This window comes from Ovis aries, chromosome 3 (genome assembly GCF_016772045.2).
Source record: "Ovis aries strain OAR_USU_Benz2616 breed Rambouillet chromosome 3, ARS-UI_Ramb_v3.0, whole genome shotgun sequence".
NCBI classification, from domain to species: Eukaryota; Metazoa; Chordata; class Mammalia; order Artiodactyla; family Bovidae; genus Ovis; species Ovis aries.
In genome coordinates, this window is record NC_056056.1 from 80970988 (window position 1) to 80990653 (window position 19666).

The window sequence follows — 19666 nt, forward strand, 5'->3', positions numbered from 1 at the left end:
CTCCATTGATTCCTCACGGTTGCCTGAGTGTTTACCTGACCTTCCCATCTAGACCACCAGCTTCCTGAGGATAGGACAGGACGCGTCAGTCTCTTGCTTTGCTTTCTACAGTACTTAGCATATCACTGGCTCAAAGCAGACCATTAGCTCCTATTTCCTGATTGTCTGGTGAAGGGCCAGGCAGAGTCCCAGCTCCTCTAGGAATCCTTCTTGAGCCTTCTTTCCACCTTCTGACCAACCATTCACCTCTGCAGAGCCGTCCAGCACCTGAGAACTAGGCCCTACAAGCATGTATGAGGCTCTAGACATTTGTCCAGTCCCCTCAGTAGACTGGCCCTTTCCAGTCAGACTCTGTGGTCAGGCTTCCTCCGAGCAACCGGAACCAACTTGAGCACATAGCAGATTTTTTTTTTTTTTTAACATCCTAGTCTTACTGAGATATAGCATACATATACCATACAAGTCACCCATTTAAAGAGTACAAGGCAGTGTTTTTTAACATACTCATGGAATAATGCAATCATCAGCACAATTTTAACATATTTTCATCACTTCAAAGAAAAATACCACAACCTACCCTTATTAGGTTCCTCCATATTAGTTGACTGTGGCTACTGTAACAAATGACCACAAACTTGGTGGTTTAAAACAGCACTGATTTATTGTCTCACAGTTCTGGAGACCAGAAGTCAGAAAATAAGGTGTCAGCTGGGCCACACTCCTTCTGCAGGTGCTAGGGAGGAATCCAGTCCTTGCCTCTTCAGTTTCTGGAGGCCGTCAGCATTTCCTTGCTAGGATCACTTTAGCCTCTGCCTCTGTCTTCGCATCACCTTCTCCTTTCTCTGTGTGTGTTACGTGTGTCAGTCACTTAGTTGTGTCTAACTCTTTGCAACCCCATGGACTGCAGCCCACCAGGCTTCTCTGTCCATGGAATTCTCCAGGCAAGAATACTGGAAAGGGTTGCCATTCCTTCTTCAGGGGATCTTCCTGACCCAGGGATTGAACCCAGGTCTCCTGCTTTGCAGGCAGATTCTTTACCATCTGAGCCACCAGGGAAGCCCTTCTTTCTATGTGTGTCTACTGTCAAATCCCCCTCCCCCTTATTAGGACAATGGTGATGATATCTAGGGGCCACCCATACAGGATCATACAGGATTATCTCCTCATCTAAGTATCATCAACCAGATCACATCTATAGAGACTGTTTTTATAAGTAAATTAACATTCACAAGGTCCAGGGACTTTATATAGGTATCTTTTGGGAGGCCATTTTTCAGCCTTCCACACTCTCCATGCACCGCCCCCCACCCCCCATAAAATACATCATATAGCAAAAGATATGTCAAATTTAAGTGTACATGTGTACAAATTTTAGTATATTCATAAGGTTGTACAACCATCAACACTATCTGATTCCAGAACATTTGCATCAGCTTAAAAAGAAACACTATATCCATCAGCAGCCATTCCTCATTCTCCCTATTCTCCAACCCCTGGCAACCGCTACTACTTTTCTATCTGTATGATTTGCCTGTTATGAACATCTTATATGAGTGGGATTATACAATATGTGATCTTCTGTGCCTGGCTGCTTCACTTAGCATAATGTTTTCCAGGTTCATCTGCATTATAGCACGTATCGGTACTGCATTCCTTTTCATAGCTGAATCGTATTCCATTGTTTGGATGTACCACATTTATTTATCCCTTCATTGGTTCATGAACATTTTGGTTTCCACTTATTTGCTTTTATGAATAACGGTCTTATGAACATTCATGTCCATGTTTCTGTGTGGACATATGTTTTTAGGTATATGTGTATGTCTAAGAGCTGGAGAGACTTTCAGACAGTCAGTTTTCCAAAGTGGCTGGTACCATTTTACATTCCTACTAGCAGTTTATGAAAGTTTTAATTTTTTCACATCTTTTACCAAAATTTGGTATATGTCTTCTTGATTAAAGTTACACTAGTAAGTATGAAGTGGTTTCTCATTGTGGTTTTGATTTGTATTTCCCTGATAACTAATGATGCTAAGCATCTCTGCATGTGCTTATTGATCATCTGTATATCTTTTCTAGGGAAATGTCTGTTCAGACCCTTGGCACATGTTTTAACTGGATTATTTGTCTTTTTATGATTGGGTTTTAAGAGCTTCCCTGATAGCTCAGTTGGTAAGGAATCCACCAGCAATGCAGGAGACCCCAGTTCAGTTCCTGGGTCGGGAAGATCTGCTGGAGAAAGAATAGGCTACCCACTCCAGTATTCTTGGACTTCCCTTGTGGCTCAGCTGGTAAAGAATCCGCCTGCAATGTGGGAGACCTAGGTCCAATCCCTGGGTTGGGAAGATCCCCTGGAGAAGGTAAAAGCTACCCACTCTAGTATTCTGGCCTGTACAGTCCATGGGGTCACAAACAGTCGGACACAACGGAGCGACTTTCACTTTCACTTTTACTTTTCACTTTCACTTTATGTATTTTAGATACAGACCCCTTGTATGTTCTTTAGTTCTGTGAATTTTCTTTTCACTTTCTTAATAATGTCCTTTGAAGTATAAAAGTTTTCAATTTTGATGAAGTCTAATTTTTCTTTTGTTGCTGGTGCTTTTGATGTCATGTTTAAAAAGCCATTTCCTACTCGTATATTTCTCTGAGTTTTGTAGTTTCACTTGTTAGCTTTAGTTTTGATGTATTTTTAGTTAATTTCCATGTATGCTGTGAGGTAGGGGCATGGTTTCATTCGCATGTGAATATTCAGTTGTCTTTGCTCCCTTGGTTTAAAAGACTGTTCTTCCCCCAGCCAGTTGTTTTGAAACCCTTGTCAAAAATCAATTGGCTGTAATTGTGAAAACTTATTTCTGGACACTCAATTCTATTCCATTTGATCTATATTATGTCTATCCTTATGCCAGTTTCGAAATCAGGAAGTGTGGGTCCTCCAGTTCTGTTGTATGTTTCCAGATTGTTTTGGCTATTCCAACACACAACAGATTTCTCCGACACGCTTGTTGCTTGGTCACTTGCTTTCTTGCTTCCTTGAGAGACGCCTGTTGAGAGCCTGGCTGGTCTGCAGGGTTAGGTTGAAAATCCCTTTCCCTCCCCTTCAGAAGGCATTCAGCCAGTAGAGACTGGGCTGCTCTGGCTGAGCTGTCGTAGTCCAGGGTAAGGTAATAAAAGAAGGAACTTCGAAAGCTGCATCTGGCCCCTCAAGCAGGAGGTCTAAGTCCATCTAATCCCCACTCACCCCATCCCAGCTCCCCTTCCTCATCTCTCCTCACCTGGCGGGGTCGGTGTTTGGATGGTTATAATTCTAGCAGATTCACTTCCAGACAACACACCAGCTCTCCTCTAAAGCTTCAGCCATTCCTGGCACTTTCTAAGCATGATGCCCAGATACATGGTGAAGGACAGGGGACATCGGTCATCAGGTGGGGCAGGTGCAACAGTCTGGCCTTCCTGGTGGCATCTCTGATCACTTCCGAGTGGTCTTCATGGACCCATTAGGAGTGTTGCACGAGCTGCAGGCACTGGTTTTGCTGGTGGATGAAACTATGATCTTCCCTATAGAGCTTTCAGTCCTTGCCTTAAGGAGACAAAAAGAAGAGTCGGGGCAGGGAGGGATAAGTGGTGAATCAGAGGGAAGATTTTTCTGGAAGGTTTCAAGAGAAGCTGACCTGATGCTGATGCCACAGTATAGAGGACTTACAGCTTTGACCCTTTCTTCAAAATATGACCCCGAGGTGGGAGCTCTTTTTAATGCATGAAAAGTGAAAGTCTCAGTCATGTCTGACTCTTTGCAATCCTATGGACTATGCAGTTCATGGAATTCTCTAGGCCAGAATACTGGAGCAGGTAGCCTTTCCCTTCCGCATGGGATCTTCCCAACCCAGGGATTGAACCCAGGTCTCCCACATTGCAGGTGGATTCTTTACCAACTGGGCTATCAGGGACGCCCCACTTTTAATGCATAAAAATAATAAAACTGAGTCTGACTTCCTCATCTCCATGGGGTACTGGGAGTGTTTCTCCAAGGCTTCCCTGCAGGATGGGTGTGGCCTGTGACTGAACGATACTTATCAGCTCAGTGCCACCACTGCTAACTGTGAAGTTCTGGACCCATTACCCAACCTCTGTGAGCACACCTTCCTCATTTATTAAATAAGGATACTTCCCTTCTGGTGGTGGGAGAAGCAAGGGTTCAAATAAAAGGAAAGTCTCTGTTATTATCAACTTATTGCTTGCTTTCTTTGTGGCTGTCCCTGTGTTAGTATTCAAACCAAATCAAGTGGGGTAAAGAAAGTTTCATAATCTCCAGAGTCATAAACTGGAATGTTCTGAGCATCTGCTGTGTGTTTCATTGTATGCTAGTCTGCATGTATATTTTCAGTCTTTGGGGCTTGAAAGATGCCAATTAATGGTATTCTCTTCCTCTTACAGACTCTAAAGTAGTTGAGAACTACACAGGGGAGTCAGCAGAGATAAAAAATAGAGATTGTATCATAGGCAAAGCCTAGACCAACACATGGCTCAGACCTGCAGCCAAAAATGCACCTTCACACCTCCCCTCAACTTCTTCTGTTTCCCAGTTTGAAGCCTGATGCCACACTGCAGAGCCTAAGGGGCAGGAGTCCTGGGGGATTGATTTCGGGCTCTGAAGATGGCAACATTGGTCCTTGGGCTGCTTCTGTGAGCCCAGGCTCCACTTCATGGGCCCTGTATAGTGCTGGCCCTGATGGAGGGTCATCAGCTCTGTTACTCTTAACATGAAGAACTACATCTCAGCAATGCTGGTACTAGTTCTCCAAATCTGCACTCTGCATACACCATTGCTGTCAATTCCAGTTTCTTTATAGCCACTTAAAGCTCTCTGACTGTATGCAAGTGAGATAACCTAACTGTGCCTGGATTCCTCATCCGTGAATTAGGAAAGGTCACACCCAACCCAGAGGATGTTGAAGGACTGGAGAGAAAGGACCTGGTTAGGGGACTGGCACTTAACAGGTCCCCAGAGGCTGGCTCAACACGCTAGGGAACTTGGCTTTCTATTCCAGACTCTGAGGCTTCTCCCTGTGTGTTGAGCAAGTCTCTTTGGGGGCCAAATGGTCAAGGACAAGGTCTGTGGGCTGCAGTGAAGATGTGGATTTGAGAAAGATGAGGTTTCAGTAGAAGTGGGTCATTGAAAAACAAGCATTGGTGTATGGATGGGTCTGCAGAAATGTATTGTCTGTGTGGCAAGATTTCAGTCCCACATTTCAGGCCTGCTCTAGGTTGGTAGTGGAAGGCACAGGGTTGTTAACGGAAGTGTCAATGCCCTGAGCCTCCCTTCAAATCCATATTTAGGACTGTCTAAAAATCCTAAAAGATGATGCTGTGAAAGTGCTGCACTCAATATGCCAGCAAATTTGGAAAACAGCAGTGGCCGCAGGACTGGAAAAGGTCAGTTTTCATTCCAACCCCAAAGAAAGGCAATGCCAAAGAATGCTCAAACTACTGCACAATTGCACTCATCTCACACACTAGCAAAGTAATATTCAAAATTCTCCAAGCCAGGCTTCAACAGTACATGAACCATGAACTTCCAGGTGTTCAAGCTGGATTTAGAAAAGGCAGAGAAACCAGAGATTTCCAACATCCATTGGATCATCAAAAAAGCGAGAGTTCCAGAAGAACATCTATTTCTGCTTTATTGACTATGCCAAAGCCTTTGACTGTGTGGATCACAACAAACTGTGGAAAATTCTGAAAGAGATGGGAATATCTGACCTGCCCCCTGAGAAATCTGTATGCAGGTCAGGAAGCAACAGTTAGAACTGGACATGGAACAACAGACTAGTTCCAAATCGGGAAAGGAGTACATCAAGGCTGTATATTGTCACCCTGCTTATTTAGCTTCTATGCAGAGTACATCATGAGAAATACTGGGCTGGATGAAGCACAAGCTGGAATCAAGACTGCCAGGAGAAATATCAATAACCTCATATATGCAGATGACACCACCCTTATGGCAGAAATTGAAGAACTAAAGAGCCTCTTGATGAAAGTGAAAGAGGAGAGTGAAAAAGTTGGCTTAAAACTCAACATTCAGAAAACGAAGATCATGGCATCCGGTCCCATCAGTTCATGGGAAATAGATGGGGAAACAATGGAAACAGTGACAGGCTTTATTTTGGGGGGCTCTAAAATCACTGCAGATGGTAACTGCAGCCAGGAAGTTAAAAAATGCTCCTTGGAAGAAAAGTTTTGACCAAGTTAGACAGCATATTAAAAAGCAGAAATGTTACTTTGCCAAACAAAGGTCCATCTAGTCAAAGGTATGGTTTTTCCAGCAGTCATGTATGAATGTGAGAGTTGGACTATAAAGAAAGCTGAGCACCGAAGAATTGATGCTTTTGAATTGTGGTGTTGGAGAAGACTCTTGAGAGTCCCTTGGACTGCAAGGTGATCCAACCAGTCCATCTGGAAATCAGTCCTGAATATTCATTGGAAGAACTGATGCTGAAGCTGAAACTCCAACACTTTGGCCACCCGATGCAAAGAGCTGACTCATTTGAAAAGACCCTGATGCTGGGAAAGATTGAAAGCAGGAGGAGAAGGGGACCACAGAGGATGAGATGGTTGGATGATATCACCGGCTCAACAGACATGAGGTTGAGTAGGCTCTGGAAGTTGGTGATAGACAGGGAAGCCTGGCGCGCTGCGGTCCATGGGATCGCAGATAGTCGGACACAACTGAGCAACTGACTGAACTGAACTGAAGGCAAAATGGTGAAGTAAGCAATGGTTTCCCCAAGACACCCGCTTCCTTTTTCTGTGCCCCATTCTACTCTTTCAGCGCCCTTCCCATAGTCAGCTAAGAAGATGAGTGTCTGAAAAGTGAATTCAGTCTAACACAGAGGGTAGTGGACTGTGAGCTAATTCCAGCCCCCCACCTGCCATTGGGGAGCTTCCCAGGTGGCTCAGTAGTAAAGAATCTGCCTGCCAAGTGGGAGACACGGGTTCAAGCCCTGGGTTAGAAAGATCCCCTGGAAAAGGAAATGGCAACCCACTCCAATATTCTGCCTGGGACATCCCATGGACAGAGGTGCCTGGTGGGCTACAGTCTATAGGGTTGCAAAGAGTCTGAAATGACTTAGCAAAACAACTTGTCATTGTACAGCCTGTGAACTGTGAATGGCTTTTACATTTTTTTAATGGTTGGAAAAAAAAAAAGAATATTATTTGTTGATACCTAAAAATCACATGAAAGTCCAATTTTATTGGAATATAAAGATTTATTGGAACCTAGTAGCCACAACCATTTGTTTACATATTGTCTATGGCTGCTTTCCGCAGAGTTAATTGTGACAGAGACCATAAGACTTGCAAAGTTGGGACGTCCCTGGTGGTCCAGTGGCTAAGACTGCCAGTGCAGGAGGCCCAGGTTCGATCCCTGGCCAGGGAACTAGATCGCACATACCACCACTAAGACCTGGTGCAGCCAGACAAATAAATATTAAAAAGACTCCCAAAATCTAAAAGATTTACCTTCTGGCTCTTTAAGAAAAAGTTTGCTGATGCCCTGCTCAGAGATGTCAGAGATTTAATGTGTCATGCTCAGTGGGATTTGCTTTAGAGGAAGGGGCACAGTGACAGAGGTCAGGCACTGTCAGCAGGCCTGCAGAGGAAACGTTAGGTGGGATGCTTTCCTGATATCCTTCCAGTTGGGTTGAGGGGAGAGAACCGTCTAGTCCTGTAGATGGGGCAGCTTCTGTCCCCACTGGGATAGGGGGCACGGATAGGGGTTTAGGCCTGTTGATTCATTCTAGTGTATAGACAGCAAATAACCCTTAGCGAGCCTCTCCCACCAGCTTCCCTGCCAGGTGGTAGCAGTGATTTTACCTGCGACTTTCACTGCCTCAGAATCCTGCACAGACTCCCGGTCGGCCCTCGGCAGCACACTCACGGCTCACCTCTCTCATCTTTGCAGAATTTGCCTTCTGTCAGGTGGATGCCTCCAGCGCACTGGACCTGGCTCTGGCTGTGCTGTGTGACCTGCTCCAGCAGTGGGACCAGCTGACCCCCGGACTCCCAGTCCTGCTGGGATGGCTGTTGGGAGAGGGTGAGGACCTCATGGCCTGTGAGGAGAGCGCACATCAGGTAATCCCTGGGGTCTCAGGCAGCGGAGGTGTGTGAGAGTGTCCTCCCTACGCCCACTGGAGGCAGCACCTAACAGGCCTTCGTCAGCTTGATATGGCTTGAAAGTGTGCTTCCTGATGCTCAGATACACAGTAGTAACCGATTAACAAAATCTCCACCTGACCCCAGCCTGCTGGGCACTGCTCGGGCAGCTCTCCTGCTGATTTAGGGGTTCCAGTGGTAAGCCTTCCCATCAGTGTGGGGGAGGGGACTTCGAAAGAGGTCCCTTGGAAGTTGATGGTTTAATTATGGAGAATGCTTATTCATCAACATTAGAGTAACCAGGGGCTCCCCACAATTAGGTCTGAAGCTGAAACACTTCCAGAGAATCAGGGTCCTTCCAGGGTCTCGGCTGCTAGAAGAAAACTATTTAACCCCTCCAGGTTTAATAAACTGATATTTTATTAAAATTAAAATTATTTTTATTAAAAAATAAAACTATTAAACTGCTCCAGGGGGAGCAGTCAACAGACAGGGAAACTGAGGACCCAGATAAGCAGCAAAAGCATCTTGAGAACTGAAATTCCTCTTCACTAGTGTCTGACTCAGCTGGCCTTCTTGGCATCCCCAGCAGACCAAGAGTTCAAAAAGCAGTCTGTTTATGGGAAATTTGGAGACAAGATAAAGTGTCTACAATAAAAATGACCTTGAAAGTCCCCAGCATTATAGAAATTGGGTTTCATCCTCAGAGAGCAGTGGCTCATATCTGGTAGTACTTCACTCTCTGCTCTGCTCCTCACATCTCCCTTCCCCGCTCCTCCCTGATACCAAGATGCACCTTCAGGTCTAGGGTCCCCTCCTGTGTTGAGGTCCCCTTTTCAGCACCAGTTCCCCAAGGTATCTTGGCTGAGAACCACAAACACATCCTTATCAAAGGTCATGTTAAGTCTGGGGAGGAGGAATTCCTCTCCGGTGGAGAAGTACAATGAGTGAAAATAGAAGGTGACCTTCAAGGCTGCAAGTGGTGTGTGTACAGGGGTGTTAACAAGCGAAAGTGAGCCCGCTGTCAGATGGGGGAGGGGACACACTGCTTCTGCATCTGCCAGGACTCTGCCCTGGACTGGGGCTGAGTCAACATCCCCCATAAGGCTGGGTTTTGTCTTTTTCATCTGATTCAGGTGGAAGAAGACTACCCATTTGAAAAAACGGAAATCAACTTTTGGGCCGAGACCCTGATCTTTGTGAAATACCTCTACAAGCATCTCTTCCGCCTCCTGTCTGAGTCCAGCTGGCGTCCCCTCAGCCCCGAGATGCTCCATCATCTTCAGAGGACTGCGTCAGAGCAATGCCACCTCCTCTCCCAGCTCTTCAGAGTGCTGCCTCCCACTGCTGAGTTTTTGAAGACGGCAGAGCTCACAAGACTGCGCATTTGGGAGGAAAGGACTTTGGCTTGCCTGAGGCTGCTGGCTCTTCTGGAAGGAAAGGAAGGGGAGGACACCCTAGTTCTCAGGGCTTTGGATTCTCCTGCAGCAGCGAATCAGTTAACGCTTCCAAGAACAGAAACAGCTTGTTGAAGAAGGATTTGTGGGATTGGGGTGGGGTGGGTTATTCCTCCACTCACTCAATAGGAAAATGTTCAACAGAAACTCCAGCATCTTCTCCCCTTTACACCACACCTCCTCCCCCGACCTCCCTTCTGTGAGTCTAGCCTTCTGTCCCACAGAGGATTTTTTTCTTCAGTTCAGTCGTTCAAGGCAGCCTCGTTTATTGCAGCTACTGTAGAAAGTGAGGCTACCACAGTGAATATTGACTCTGTTCCCAGGTCCAGGCCACCTGCAGGCCTGAATTAACCTTTCTCATCCCCCAGGACCTCCAATGTCCAACCAGAGCCAGCCTGCATTTTTCTCTGAACTGACTATACAGAATTGGGTTTAACACATGATTCCCCCCGCCCCAGTTTTTGGCTGGTTGTAAGAGTTGGATTAGTTAGCAAACAGCCCACTTGGTCCGAATTTCAAATTTTATTCCATTTTAGTGAAGTAAGAAATATGTTCCAAATGTTGGATCCTGGGAGAATTAAGCATTAACTTCATACAAATAAGTGTGTTTTTACTGTCTGCCTATTTAAGCCTTCAGTGACCTACACATGCCATCCTCATTATTAAAAGAGCCATTACAAGCTCCTACCCCTTGACCCCCAATAAAAAGTATTTGTGCTATTGTTAAGAAATCATATTCTACCACCCACTGAAACCATAGCCTCTTGGCTGTTAGAAGGAACCTGGGGAAAGGGGAGTCAGAATAAATGACTTATTTGATGTATACACTGTTTACTATCATTTTCTTGGTTGCAGTAACGAAAAGATTCTTACTTAGTATCACAGAAAACATTTATCCATTTTAGTGATTTAATCTACAAACCTTGCTGCTGCTGCTAAGTCGCTTCAGTAGTGTCTGACTCTGTGCAACCCCATAGACGGCAGCCCACTAGGCTCCCCCGTCCCTGAGATTCTCCAGGCAAGAATACTGGAGTGGGTTGCCATTTCCTTCTCCAATGCGTGGAAGTGAAAAGTGAAAGTGAAGTTGCTCTGTCGTGTCCGACTCTTAGCGACCCCACGGACTGCAGCCACCAGGCTCCTCCATCCATGGGATTTTCCAGGCAAGAGTGCTGGAGTGGGTTGCCATTGCTACAAACCTTAGGACTCTGCTTTTCTAATCCAGCCCTCCCCACTTCCTCAGACACCCAGCAGGTGTCGCTATTGCATACGTTTTGCTGCTGATTTTGGTTTTCACTGCTGCGGCTACTGCTGCTAAGTCGCTTCACTCCTGTCCGACTCTTTGCGACCCCATGGACTGCAGACTACCAGGCTCCTCCATCCATGAGATTTTCTAGGCAAGAGTGCTGAAGTGGCTTGCCTTTGCCTTCTCCTGCCTTACCGTTTTTAATTTGTAATTTCAGAGTGTCACCCAAAGACAGTTATCTTGATACTCATAGCTTGGATAGGTCATAACCTCATTCACGTCCACTTCATCCTAGTTATCTGAAGAAACCATTTCAGTAATTGGGTGTACACTTGGTTCAGCTTTTAGAGTCTAAATATTTTTAAATACTTCACAGGTGAGCAACCAGTTATAATTATTTTATTGATGTTTGAGGGTTTGATCAGGCAGGCAGAGGGGAGAGGATTTGATATGATCATTTCCTACTGCAGAAAGATTTATATTTCAAGTATAATTTGTTTCTCTTTGAAAGAAAACCACCTAACACTAAATAAATAGAGCCTACTAGTAAAGAGCTGTAGGAAGAGGCATGGAAAGAAGTTAATTTAGTGTCCAAAGTTTTGTCCTAAAAAGAACAGAAAATTCCCTGGTGGTTTTGCACTATTCAGCTCAAAATGTGTTTGTTGTGATCCTGAATTAATTACTTGGTTAGGCATCTGTGTATCCCACACTTGATGGAAAGTTGCCAGCTTAACATTTCTTTTTGTCCTGAGAAGACATGGCTGGTGAGAAGTCAGGTAACTGTTGGTACAACATAATGATAACCATGGTAGAATAATTATGAAACTGGCTCTAATAAAGCTCAGCTCACTGGAAGAGTCCAGCATTCCCTTTTTCTCCATTTAAAATGAAATAAAAGCAGTTATATAATAATAAAAATATTTCTACCAGCAGGTACTCTGTACCAAAGCATGTACCATGGCATGTTTGCATGCAAGCTCCAAAGTCGTCTACTCAGCTCCCAAAGTGGGTGTTCTCATAGGTGTTGACTGGGAATTACCCCAGATTTTGAGCTTGGCTGGTTGTCGCCAGCTTGGGAGTACAGGAGAGACACATTTCCACTGGTTTTTGTATATGAAATCTTGTCACTGACTTTCAATAGCAGGGGTGGTGGCCTGGGAAATGGCTGTTTCACACTTCCCTGATGCATTCCCAGGGGCAATTCAAAATATCCCACTGTAAAGCCATCCTCAAACTCTTGCGTTTGGGTTCATTTCAACAAGGAACAAAACAGAGTCAGGGTTCTTGGGTATTCTAGGCTACAGGTGTCTGCCATGAATGCCCAGCCTTGTCTAATGATCAGTATAGGCTGGGTGGTGAGACTAAAGCAGTCACTCCTTCTGAGGTCACTGCCCTTGGCTCCAAGCTGGAGGGTCCAAAATTTGGTGCCCTCTCAGCTCTACATTCACTATTCTGTGGACCTTCACCCATCCAGCCATGCTCCAGAGGTCTGACTTGCTCCATTTTTTTGCTTTGTCAATTTAATAAGTAAGATGGAATTTACTTGTTTATCTTTTAAACACCATAACAGATAACTCATTTGCATTGGCACCTTGACAAAAGGTGATAAGATTAGTAAAGCAGAAATTATGTTAGTTTTACAAGGAAACCCAGTTGCCCAAGTGATTATGTGATTTGTCTAAAACCATGTGGTTTATAAGGGAAGGAGGCTGAACTCCAGCCCTGTTTCTGATCCTGAAGTCCTTACAGCCCTGCCCTGGCTCAAGCACCCTGGACGGGTAGAGAGTCCAGCAGTTGGCTCTGCATGCAAGCTGAACTTGAAGGAGTTGGTTTCCTGAGAGACAGGCCTAGTTCATTCCTTCCCAGGGTGCTGAGAGAGGGAGTGAGTGCAGCGGAATGTAAATAAGCACAAGGATACACAGCCAGAAATAAGATCAACTGGGCAAGGGGGTGTGGGTCGCAGGAGCTTCTTTCCCTGGCAGGTACTGGACCTTCCAACTTAGGCCCAGTAACAGCCTAGGCTGCCAGGTGTGCGAAATCATGGGCCGGACTCCAGCCTTTCAGAGGCAGCGTCTGCATAGACGCGAAGTGTCCTGGACAGGACCCCAGATCTAACAGAGGCTTAAGCCTCACTGGGTGCTGGGGCGAGGTGGTGTCTGCCTCACACCCAGAGGGCACTGGCTGGCAAAATCTTATACCAATGCAGGCTTCTGGGGTGTGGGACTGGCAACAGAAGGTAAGGAGAGCCCACTAGGTGAATCCTCGGTGCCCAGCCTTGCCTGGCTGCGGGTAGTCCTCAGCGGGAGCCCGCAACCCAGGACGAGCTAAGGAAGGGCGCGGCGCCCTGAACGGCCAGGGAGGGTCTAGGAGGAGCGCGCCAGGCCAAGGCTGCGGCGGACGGGAGCCTCGGCGGGCAGCTGTACCTCGACCCCCAGGAGGACTGTGGAAAGCCGGACAGACCAGCAGACGGACAAGGCGGCGGGAAGTGGCCTCCATGCCTGCGCGGCTCTCCCGGCCTTTCCTCCCGTCCTCCCAGGCGGCTCTCCCGCCCGGGACGCCCCGCGCCACTCTGCGACTTTGGCCCTGGCTCAAGGTCTTGTGATGTGATTAGCAAAGCCAGCGCCTTGTCCTCAGACACTCAGCCCTGCCCGGCAGGCCTCGGCATTCAAGCCCTGTTTACTGCAGTCTGGGCGGGAAGAGGGGCGGAGAAACGGGCCCAGGCTCCTCCGGGAGAGACTGCCCAGGCGGCCGCCCGCGTGGCCGCTCCCGCCCCCACCCCCACCGCATCTCCACGTGCAGTCGGGACGCAGCCACCACCCATTAAACTCGGGCCCAGAGTCCCCGCCCCCCCGGCCAGAGGACCCTTTCCAAAGCAGCCGGGCCGCGCGGACGGTTGCAATATTCTTGCACTTTGCAATTCCCGCGCCCAATATTAAACAGAGTAGGAGATAAAAGCTCCGCAATTTCGTCTAGCAGGATCGGGCGGGGAAAGACACGTTCAGGGCTGCAGAAACCCAACCACGTTAGACCTGCTGGGGATTTCCGACAGAACAGCCCCAGAAGAAGGGAGCCGTATCTTCCCGCCAGCAACCAACAGCACCCATCTCCGCCGAGATCTCCACGCCGCCCCGGGAGCCCAAGGCGGCCAGCCCCGCCCCGAGGCCTCTTCGTCCCCTCCCCCAGAGGAAAAAAATTGGCGGCGGCCAATGGGAGGCCAGGAAGGCTCTTGACGTCCGCCAGCGGGCGGGCGGCGTTGCCTAGAGACCCCTACGGGGTCAGCATTCTGTCCCCTCCCCTGGCACGCCCGCCCCGGAGCGGCCGCGCTCCGGGGGCTCTATATAGAGCGCGCGCTCGCAGGCCGCTGAGTTCCACCAGTCCGCGAGCTGCCGTCGGCTCCGCGCGGGGGGGGCGGGCCGGGCACCCCGGGGCGCGGAGGAGCGCTCTAGCTTAACTCTTCTTTCCCCCCAACTCCGCACTCCCGGACACCCTCAAACCAGTCCACGCTGCTGCCCCCGCTCCCTCTTTTCTCGCCCCCCAGCAAACTTTCGGTCTCTCCCTCGCCCCTCGCCCGTTACTCGTCGTGGCTCGGGCCCGGCCGCGCCGCCCCGAGGGCTCCTCCGGATCTCCCAGTCTCCAGCTCCGACCATTAGAGGATCCAGAAACATGTCGACCACACTTCTGTCCGCCTTCTACGATATCGACTTCTTGTGCAAGGTACGCGGGTGAGCAGGGAGCCCTTCAAGTTCTCAGGCTTGGCCTTCTGTCCTCGGCTTTGGGGGTTCTCTTCCCGCTCTGACTTTTTTAGATTCGGGAAAAACCCCAGAGTTTGCACTGTTGCTCGAGCCTTGTGGGCGGGGAGAAGGAGCAGCTGGGAGGAAAGGCAGAAGGGAGTCGCTGTAGCTGTTAAGTTTCACCGCAGCCACGCTGCCCGGGGCTTCCCGGACGGGGTTTGCGCCGCCCAGGCCTGCGGCCCACGGCTGAGGATCACATGTCGCGACGCAGCGCGGCCTAGGGTGGGAGAGTCCGGCTCCTCCCAGTACGAACTTGATTCTTGTGCGCGTTTAAGTGTGGAAGTTGGGCCGAATCGAGATCCGAAAAAAGGAAAAAGAATCGGAGGGCTGGTAGTGGCTACTCCGCAACTCGCCCCAACTCTTCCCTCCTCCCTTTTCATCTCTTCCCCGCTCCCCTCCTCTTGGCAGACGGAGAAATCCCTGGCCAACCTCAATCTGAACAACATGCTGGACAAGAAGGCGGTGGGGACACCCGTGGCCACCGCCCCCAGCTCGGGCTTCACGCCGGGCTTCCTCCGACGGCACTCGGCCAGCAACCTGCACGCGCTCGCCCACCCCGCGCCTAGCCCCGGCAGCTGCTCGCCCAAGTTCCCGGGCGCGGCTAACGGTAGCGCGGCGGCCGGCGGCTCGGCCTCCTACGGCACCCTCAAGGAGCCGTCGGGGGGCGGCGGCACCGCCCTGCTGAACAAGGAGAACAAATTCCGGGACCGCTCGTTCAGCGAGAACGGAGAGCGCAGCCAGCACCTCCTGCACCTGCAGCAACAGCAGAAGGGGGGCGGCGGCTCCCAGATCAATTCGACCCGCTACAAAACTGAGCTGTGCCGGCCCTTCGAGGAGAGTGGCACCTGCAAGTACGGCGAGAAGTGCCAGTTCGCGCACGGCTTCCACGAGCTGCGCAGCCTGACGCGGCACCCCAAGTACAAGACCGAGCTGTGCCGCACCTTCCACACCATCGGCTTCTGCCCCTACGGGCCGCGCTGCCACTTCATCCACAACGCTGATGAGCGGCGACCCGCGCCGTCCGGGGGCGCCTCCGGGGACTTGCGCACCTTCAGCGCCCGCGACGCGCTGCACCTAGGCTTCCCGCGGGAACCGCGGCCCAAGCTGCACCATAGCCTCAGCTTCTCGGGCTTCCCGTCGGGCCACCACCAGCCCCCTGGGGGCCTCGAGTCGCCCCTGCTTCTCGACAGCCCCACGTCGCGCACACCGCCGCCACCCTCCTGCTCTTCGGCCTCGTCTTGCTCGTCGTCCGCTTCGTCCTGCTCGTCGGCCTCGGCAGCCTCCACGCCCTCCGGCGCCCCGACGTGCTGCGCTTCTGCTGCGGCCGCGGCGGCGGCCGCGCTGCTGTACGGCACCGGGGGCGCCGAGGACTTGCTTGCACCCGGCGCGCCCTGCGCCACCTGCTCGTCGGCCTCGTGCGCTAACAACGCCTTCGCCTTCGGCCCGGAGCTGAGCAGCCTCATCACACCGCTCGCCATCCAGACCCACAACTTTGCCGCTGTGGCTGCTGCCGCCTACTATCGCAGCCAACAGCAGCAGCAGCAGCAACAGGGCCTGGTGCCCCCCGCGCAGCCCCCGGCGCCGCCCAGCGCGCCCCTCCCTGCCAGCGCCGCCGCGCCGCCCTCGCCGCCCTTCAGCTTCCAGTTGCCACGCCGCCTGTCCGAGTCGCCGGTGTTCGACGCGCCCCCTAGCCCCCCAGACTCGCTGTCGGACCGCGACAGCTACTTGAGCGGCTCCCTGAGCTCGGGCAGCCTCAGCGGCTCTGAGTCCCCCGGCCTTGACCCGGGTCGCCGCCTACCCATCTTCAGCCGCCTCTCCATCTCCGACGACTGAGGCAAGAGGGCGCCAGTGAGGAGAAGGAAGGGAAGGCGGTTCTGGGGGTGTTGGAGGGCGCCCCTGCTTAGGGGCAGAGGGGCACGGGAGTGTGGGGAGTGACATCGGCCACAAGCAGACTGCAGGCTGTGCCGAGCACTTGGACTCGAACTTGAGTGCCGGGAGGGGCCCCCACCCCTCCCCTTTCGGTTCCCTCTTTGTTTTTTGTTTTTTTATTATTATTATTATTTTTATTATTATTACGAAGTTTCATTCTTGTTGAGCGGGAAAAAAGCCAACGAACTTTTTGTATTGATGAACAAAAGACTCACAACAGAGCAGTTGTGATGCGGATAGAACAAAAAACCAAACAACAAACTTTTTTAGGTCTCCGATGCGTTTGGGATTTTAGGAAAAATCAACCCAGCACCAGCAGCTATCAACCACCATTCCATATCTTCACTTGAAAAGCATTAGTTACAGTCCAGATGTCGGGACTCTTGTCTTGAGAGAGGTTCCTAATTGTTTGTCCCAGACCAGTGTAAACAAACCAGCCAACCACCGCCTTGCTAAACCTATAAGCTTTTAGAATCCAATATTCTGCCAAGAATATGCCTTGATAGTACACCTCAGCTCCATAGGTGTTTGTTTTTTAACAAAGTTATATATGTCTGGAAAAAAGAAAAACCTTGCATTCCAAAGTTTCATACTGGTTACTGGTTTCATTGCCACCACTTAGTGGATGTTTAATTTAGAACCATTTTGTCTGCTCTTTCTGGAAGCCTTGGGCAGAGCTTAGTTTGTAATTGATGGGGAATAACTGCTGAATTTTTAGCTGTTTTGAGTTGATTCGCACCACTGCACCACAACTCAATATGAAAAAAAAAAACTATTTAACTTATTTATTATCTTGTGAAAAGTATACATTGAAAATTTTGTTCATACTGTATTTATCAAGTATGATGGAAAGCAATAGATATATATTCTTTTATTATGTTAAGTTATGATTGCCATTATTAATCGGCAAAATGTGGAGTGTATGTTCTTTTCACAGTAATATATGCCTTTTGTAACTTCACATGGTTATTTTATTGTAAATGAGTAAAAAAAATCTTAATTTAAGAGATTGTATGTAATATTTATTTCATTAATTTCTTTCCTTGTTTACGTAAATTTTGAAAGATTGCATGATTTCTTTACAGAAATCTATCTTGATGCTGTGGAAGTAGTTTGAGGAATATCTTATGAGTTTTTCTTAGAATGTATAATGGTTGTAGCCCATCCAACTTTAAAAGAAAAAATGACCACATTGCAATCAGGCTTACATGTGGCATGCTTTTCTCATTCCAACTTTATAAATTAGCAAAAGATGTTTTTTGTTTGCTTATTCCACCAGTTCCACTGTGACATACTCTGCATATAAAGACATGTAGCAATAATGGGGGGAGGGCGGTAATCTCACAGTGCCTTTGGAAGGGCCAGAACTTGCCTTAAATTTTCCTCAACCAAATAAGTATTTTGTCTATTAGTGCTTGAGAGAATCTGAATGTAGGATGGGTTCAACTGCACAAAAGGAGAAGATTTTTACCACTTTTTTTATATAGATATAAAGTGAAGAGGCCACCTCTTAGTGCTAAAATGGTATGTAGTACATGAATATGCCTTGTTTAATTACAGAAAATTCCAAAACTTGTACTATTTTTTTTTCCCCGTGTGGAAAGGCAGGAATGCTTTTCTGGACAGCGGCTGAATGAGCAGTAGCTTTAGTTTGTTTGTACGTAGGTACAGTTGGAGCACTATGTATGTATGTATTGTGGACTACTTTGACAGAAGTAGGTATTTTGAATGTAACAAGGTTAAGTCAACTTGAGTTGTAATATATTTGGGGAATCAGTTCACTACAAATTGTGACTGTAAACATTGTACTGTAAATGTTTTTTAGTTTTCCCCCAATAAAACTTTTGGGAAAAAAAAAAAAGGTAATGTGTAAGATAGCTTCCTTTTTTAAAATGGGGATATCTATAGAGCTTTCTAGCTTCCCACCACTGTCAGACATTGCCCAGGTCTTAAGAGAGTTGGGTGGTAGGGTTTAGAGGGCTGGCAGAGCCTGAGTTCTGAAGAGCTTGTCTCCCTATATGTTTTAATAGGAAGTTCTTTTAGCTGAAAGTAATTTAGACTGTCAAGGGCATTAGTTTAGCTAGCTGTTCCCTTTGCTAATAAGATGCATCCCCGAGTTGGCTGACTGGTAGCAGGTCCTGGCTGGGAGGCCTGAGGGGTGTGGCCCGCCTGTGAGTCACCAAGCGATCACGTGTCTGCAGTGGCAGCTGAAGGTCTGATTTTTTTTTTTTTTTTCCAGTGGGACGCCCGTGAAACAACTGCTTGGGTGAGGAGGGTCTTGCCAGCCTCTGGCTGAATTGGGGGTGGGAAGTTAAAGCCCAGCCTTTCTGGGCCAGAGAACCAGGGTTTGGCCTGGACTTTGGAAAGCCTGGTTGTGCTGAGGACGGAAAGAGAAGGAAGATTAAACAAGTTAAACTTATATCTGGGTAGTGTTTGTTTATGTGGACAGCTTCCTCTGGGAGTGAGCACACACGTTATTTATGCAAAAGGATTAGTGTCTGTGCTTGAGACTACTATAAGCCGCCAGAAAGCAAATTCAACCCAGGTCTGGAAAAAAGGAAGGAAAAAAAAAAAGCTTTAAATCTCTCTGCTGATTCTCACACAATTGAACAAAACCTGAGTATGGTTCTTTCCTACAGTTGCTTTAAAGCTTAAAAATGTGCTTCATAAATCAATTCCTGTTTTTCCTTCTCTACCCCTCACCCAGCCCTAACACACACACAGTTCACTTTTTCCAAAGTAAATAAGAGCTTTAGCAAAAGTTTGTTTCCTCATCTACAGCAACTGGGTTCTATCACCCGTACTCCTGTCCCCTTGACCGTGTGTTCACTGGGGTCTCCTGAGTCTCACAGCTGAGTCTGGTTGGGTGGGGGTGATCAGTGGAGGCCGCCAGGCCTTGAGCAGCTGCTTCACGCTAACAGTGATTGCGCTGGTGTTAACTGGAGCGTTTTGGTGCTAGGCGCACGCTGCCAAAGGGGATCAGGAACAATTTCAAAGTTCTCCCAACTGCCTGGCCCCTGGCCGAAAGCTTCAGCGGTGGGGGAAGGGAAGCTTGCAGCCAGGGAGGACTGGACGGATGAAGACCCTGCGGG

The 19666-nt window shown here is 48.6% G+C and overlaps 2 protein-coding genes and 1 long non-coding RNA gene across 7 annotated transcripts in view; 2 read left to right on the plus strand and 1 right to left on the minus strand.

The window, feature by feature from the left end:
• THADA (THADA armadillo repeat containing) overlaps positions 1-10434 on the plus strand; it is a 327908-nt gene extending 317474 nt beyond the window's left edge. For all 4 annotated transcript variants that reach the window (XM_012172732.5, XM_042246242.2, XM_012172738.5 and 1 more), the window contains 2 exons: positions 7964-8133; positions 9291-10434. In XM_012172732.5, coding sequence (XP_012028122.3) covers positions 7964-8133; positions 9291-9686 — 566 coding nt within the window. In that variant the 3' untranslated portion in view covers positions 9687-10434. The remainder of the gene's footprint in view (positions 1-7963; positions 8134-9290) is intronic.
• On the minus strand, positions 640-14383 carry LOC114113940 (uncharacterized). Of its 2 annotated transcripts, none has more exons than XR_006059214.2 (3): positions 9363-14383; positions 7947-8111; positions 640-3580 (listed from the first exon to the last, which is right to left on the minus strand). It is a non-coding gene; the product is annotated as an uncharacterized LOC114113940 (long non-coding RNA). The 2 variants fall into 2 exon arrangements; XR_003588724.3 differs by having other exon boundaries at positions 7876-8111.
• ZFP36L2 (ZFP36 ring finger protein like 2) lies at positions 14218-18435 on the plus strand. The gene is made up of 2 exons (XM_027966890.2): positions 14218-14568; positions 15054-18435. Exons 1-2 carry the CDS (start codon positions 14518-14520, stop codon positions 16476-16478), a joined length of 1476 nt encoding a protein of 491 aa, XP_027822691.2. The 5' UTR covers positions 14218-14517; the 3' UTR covers positions 16479-18435.
• Positions 18436-19666: the final 1231 nt, after the last annotated feature.

Excerpts from the sequence above, each read along its gene's own strand:
- ZFP36L2 (XM_027966890.2), top strand. The coding sequence starts at position 14,518 with ATGTCGACCACACTTCTGTCCGCCTTCTACGATATCGACTTCTTGTGC. Across the intron at positions 14,569-15,053 it reads ATATCGACTTCTTGTGCAAG|ACGGAGAAATCCCTGGCCAA; the intron begins GTACGCGGGTGA and ends TCCTCTTGGCAG.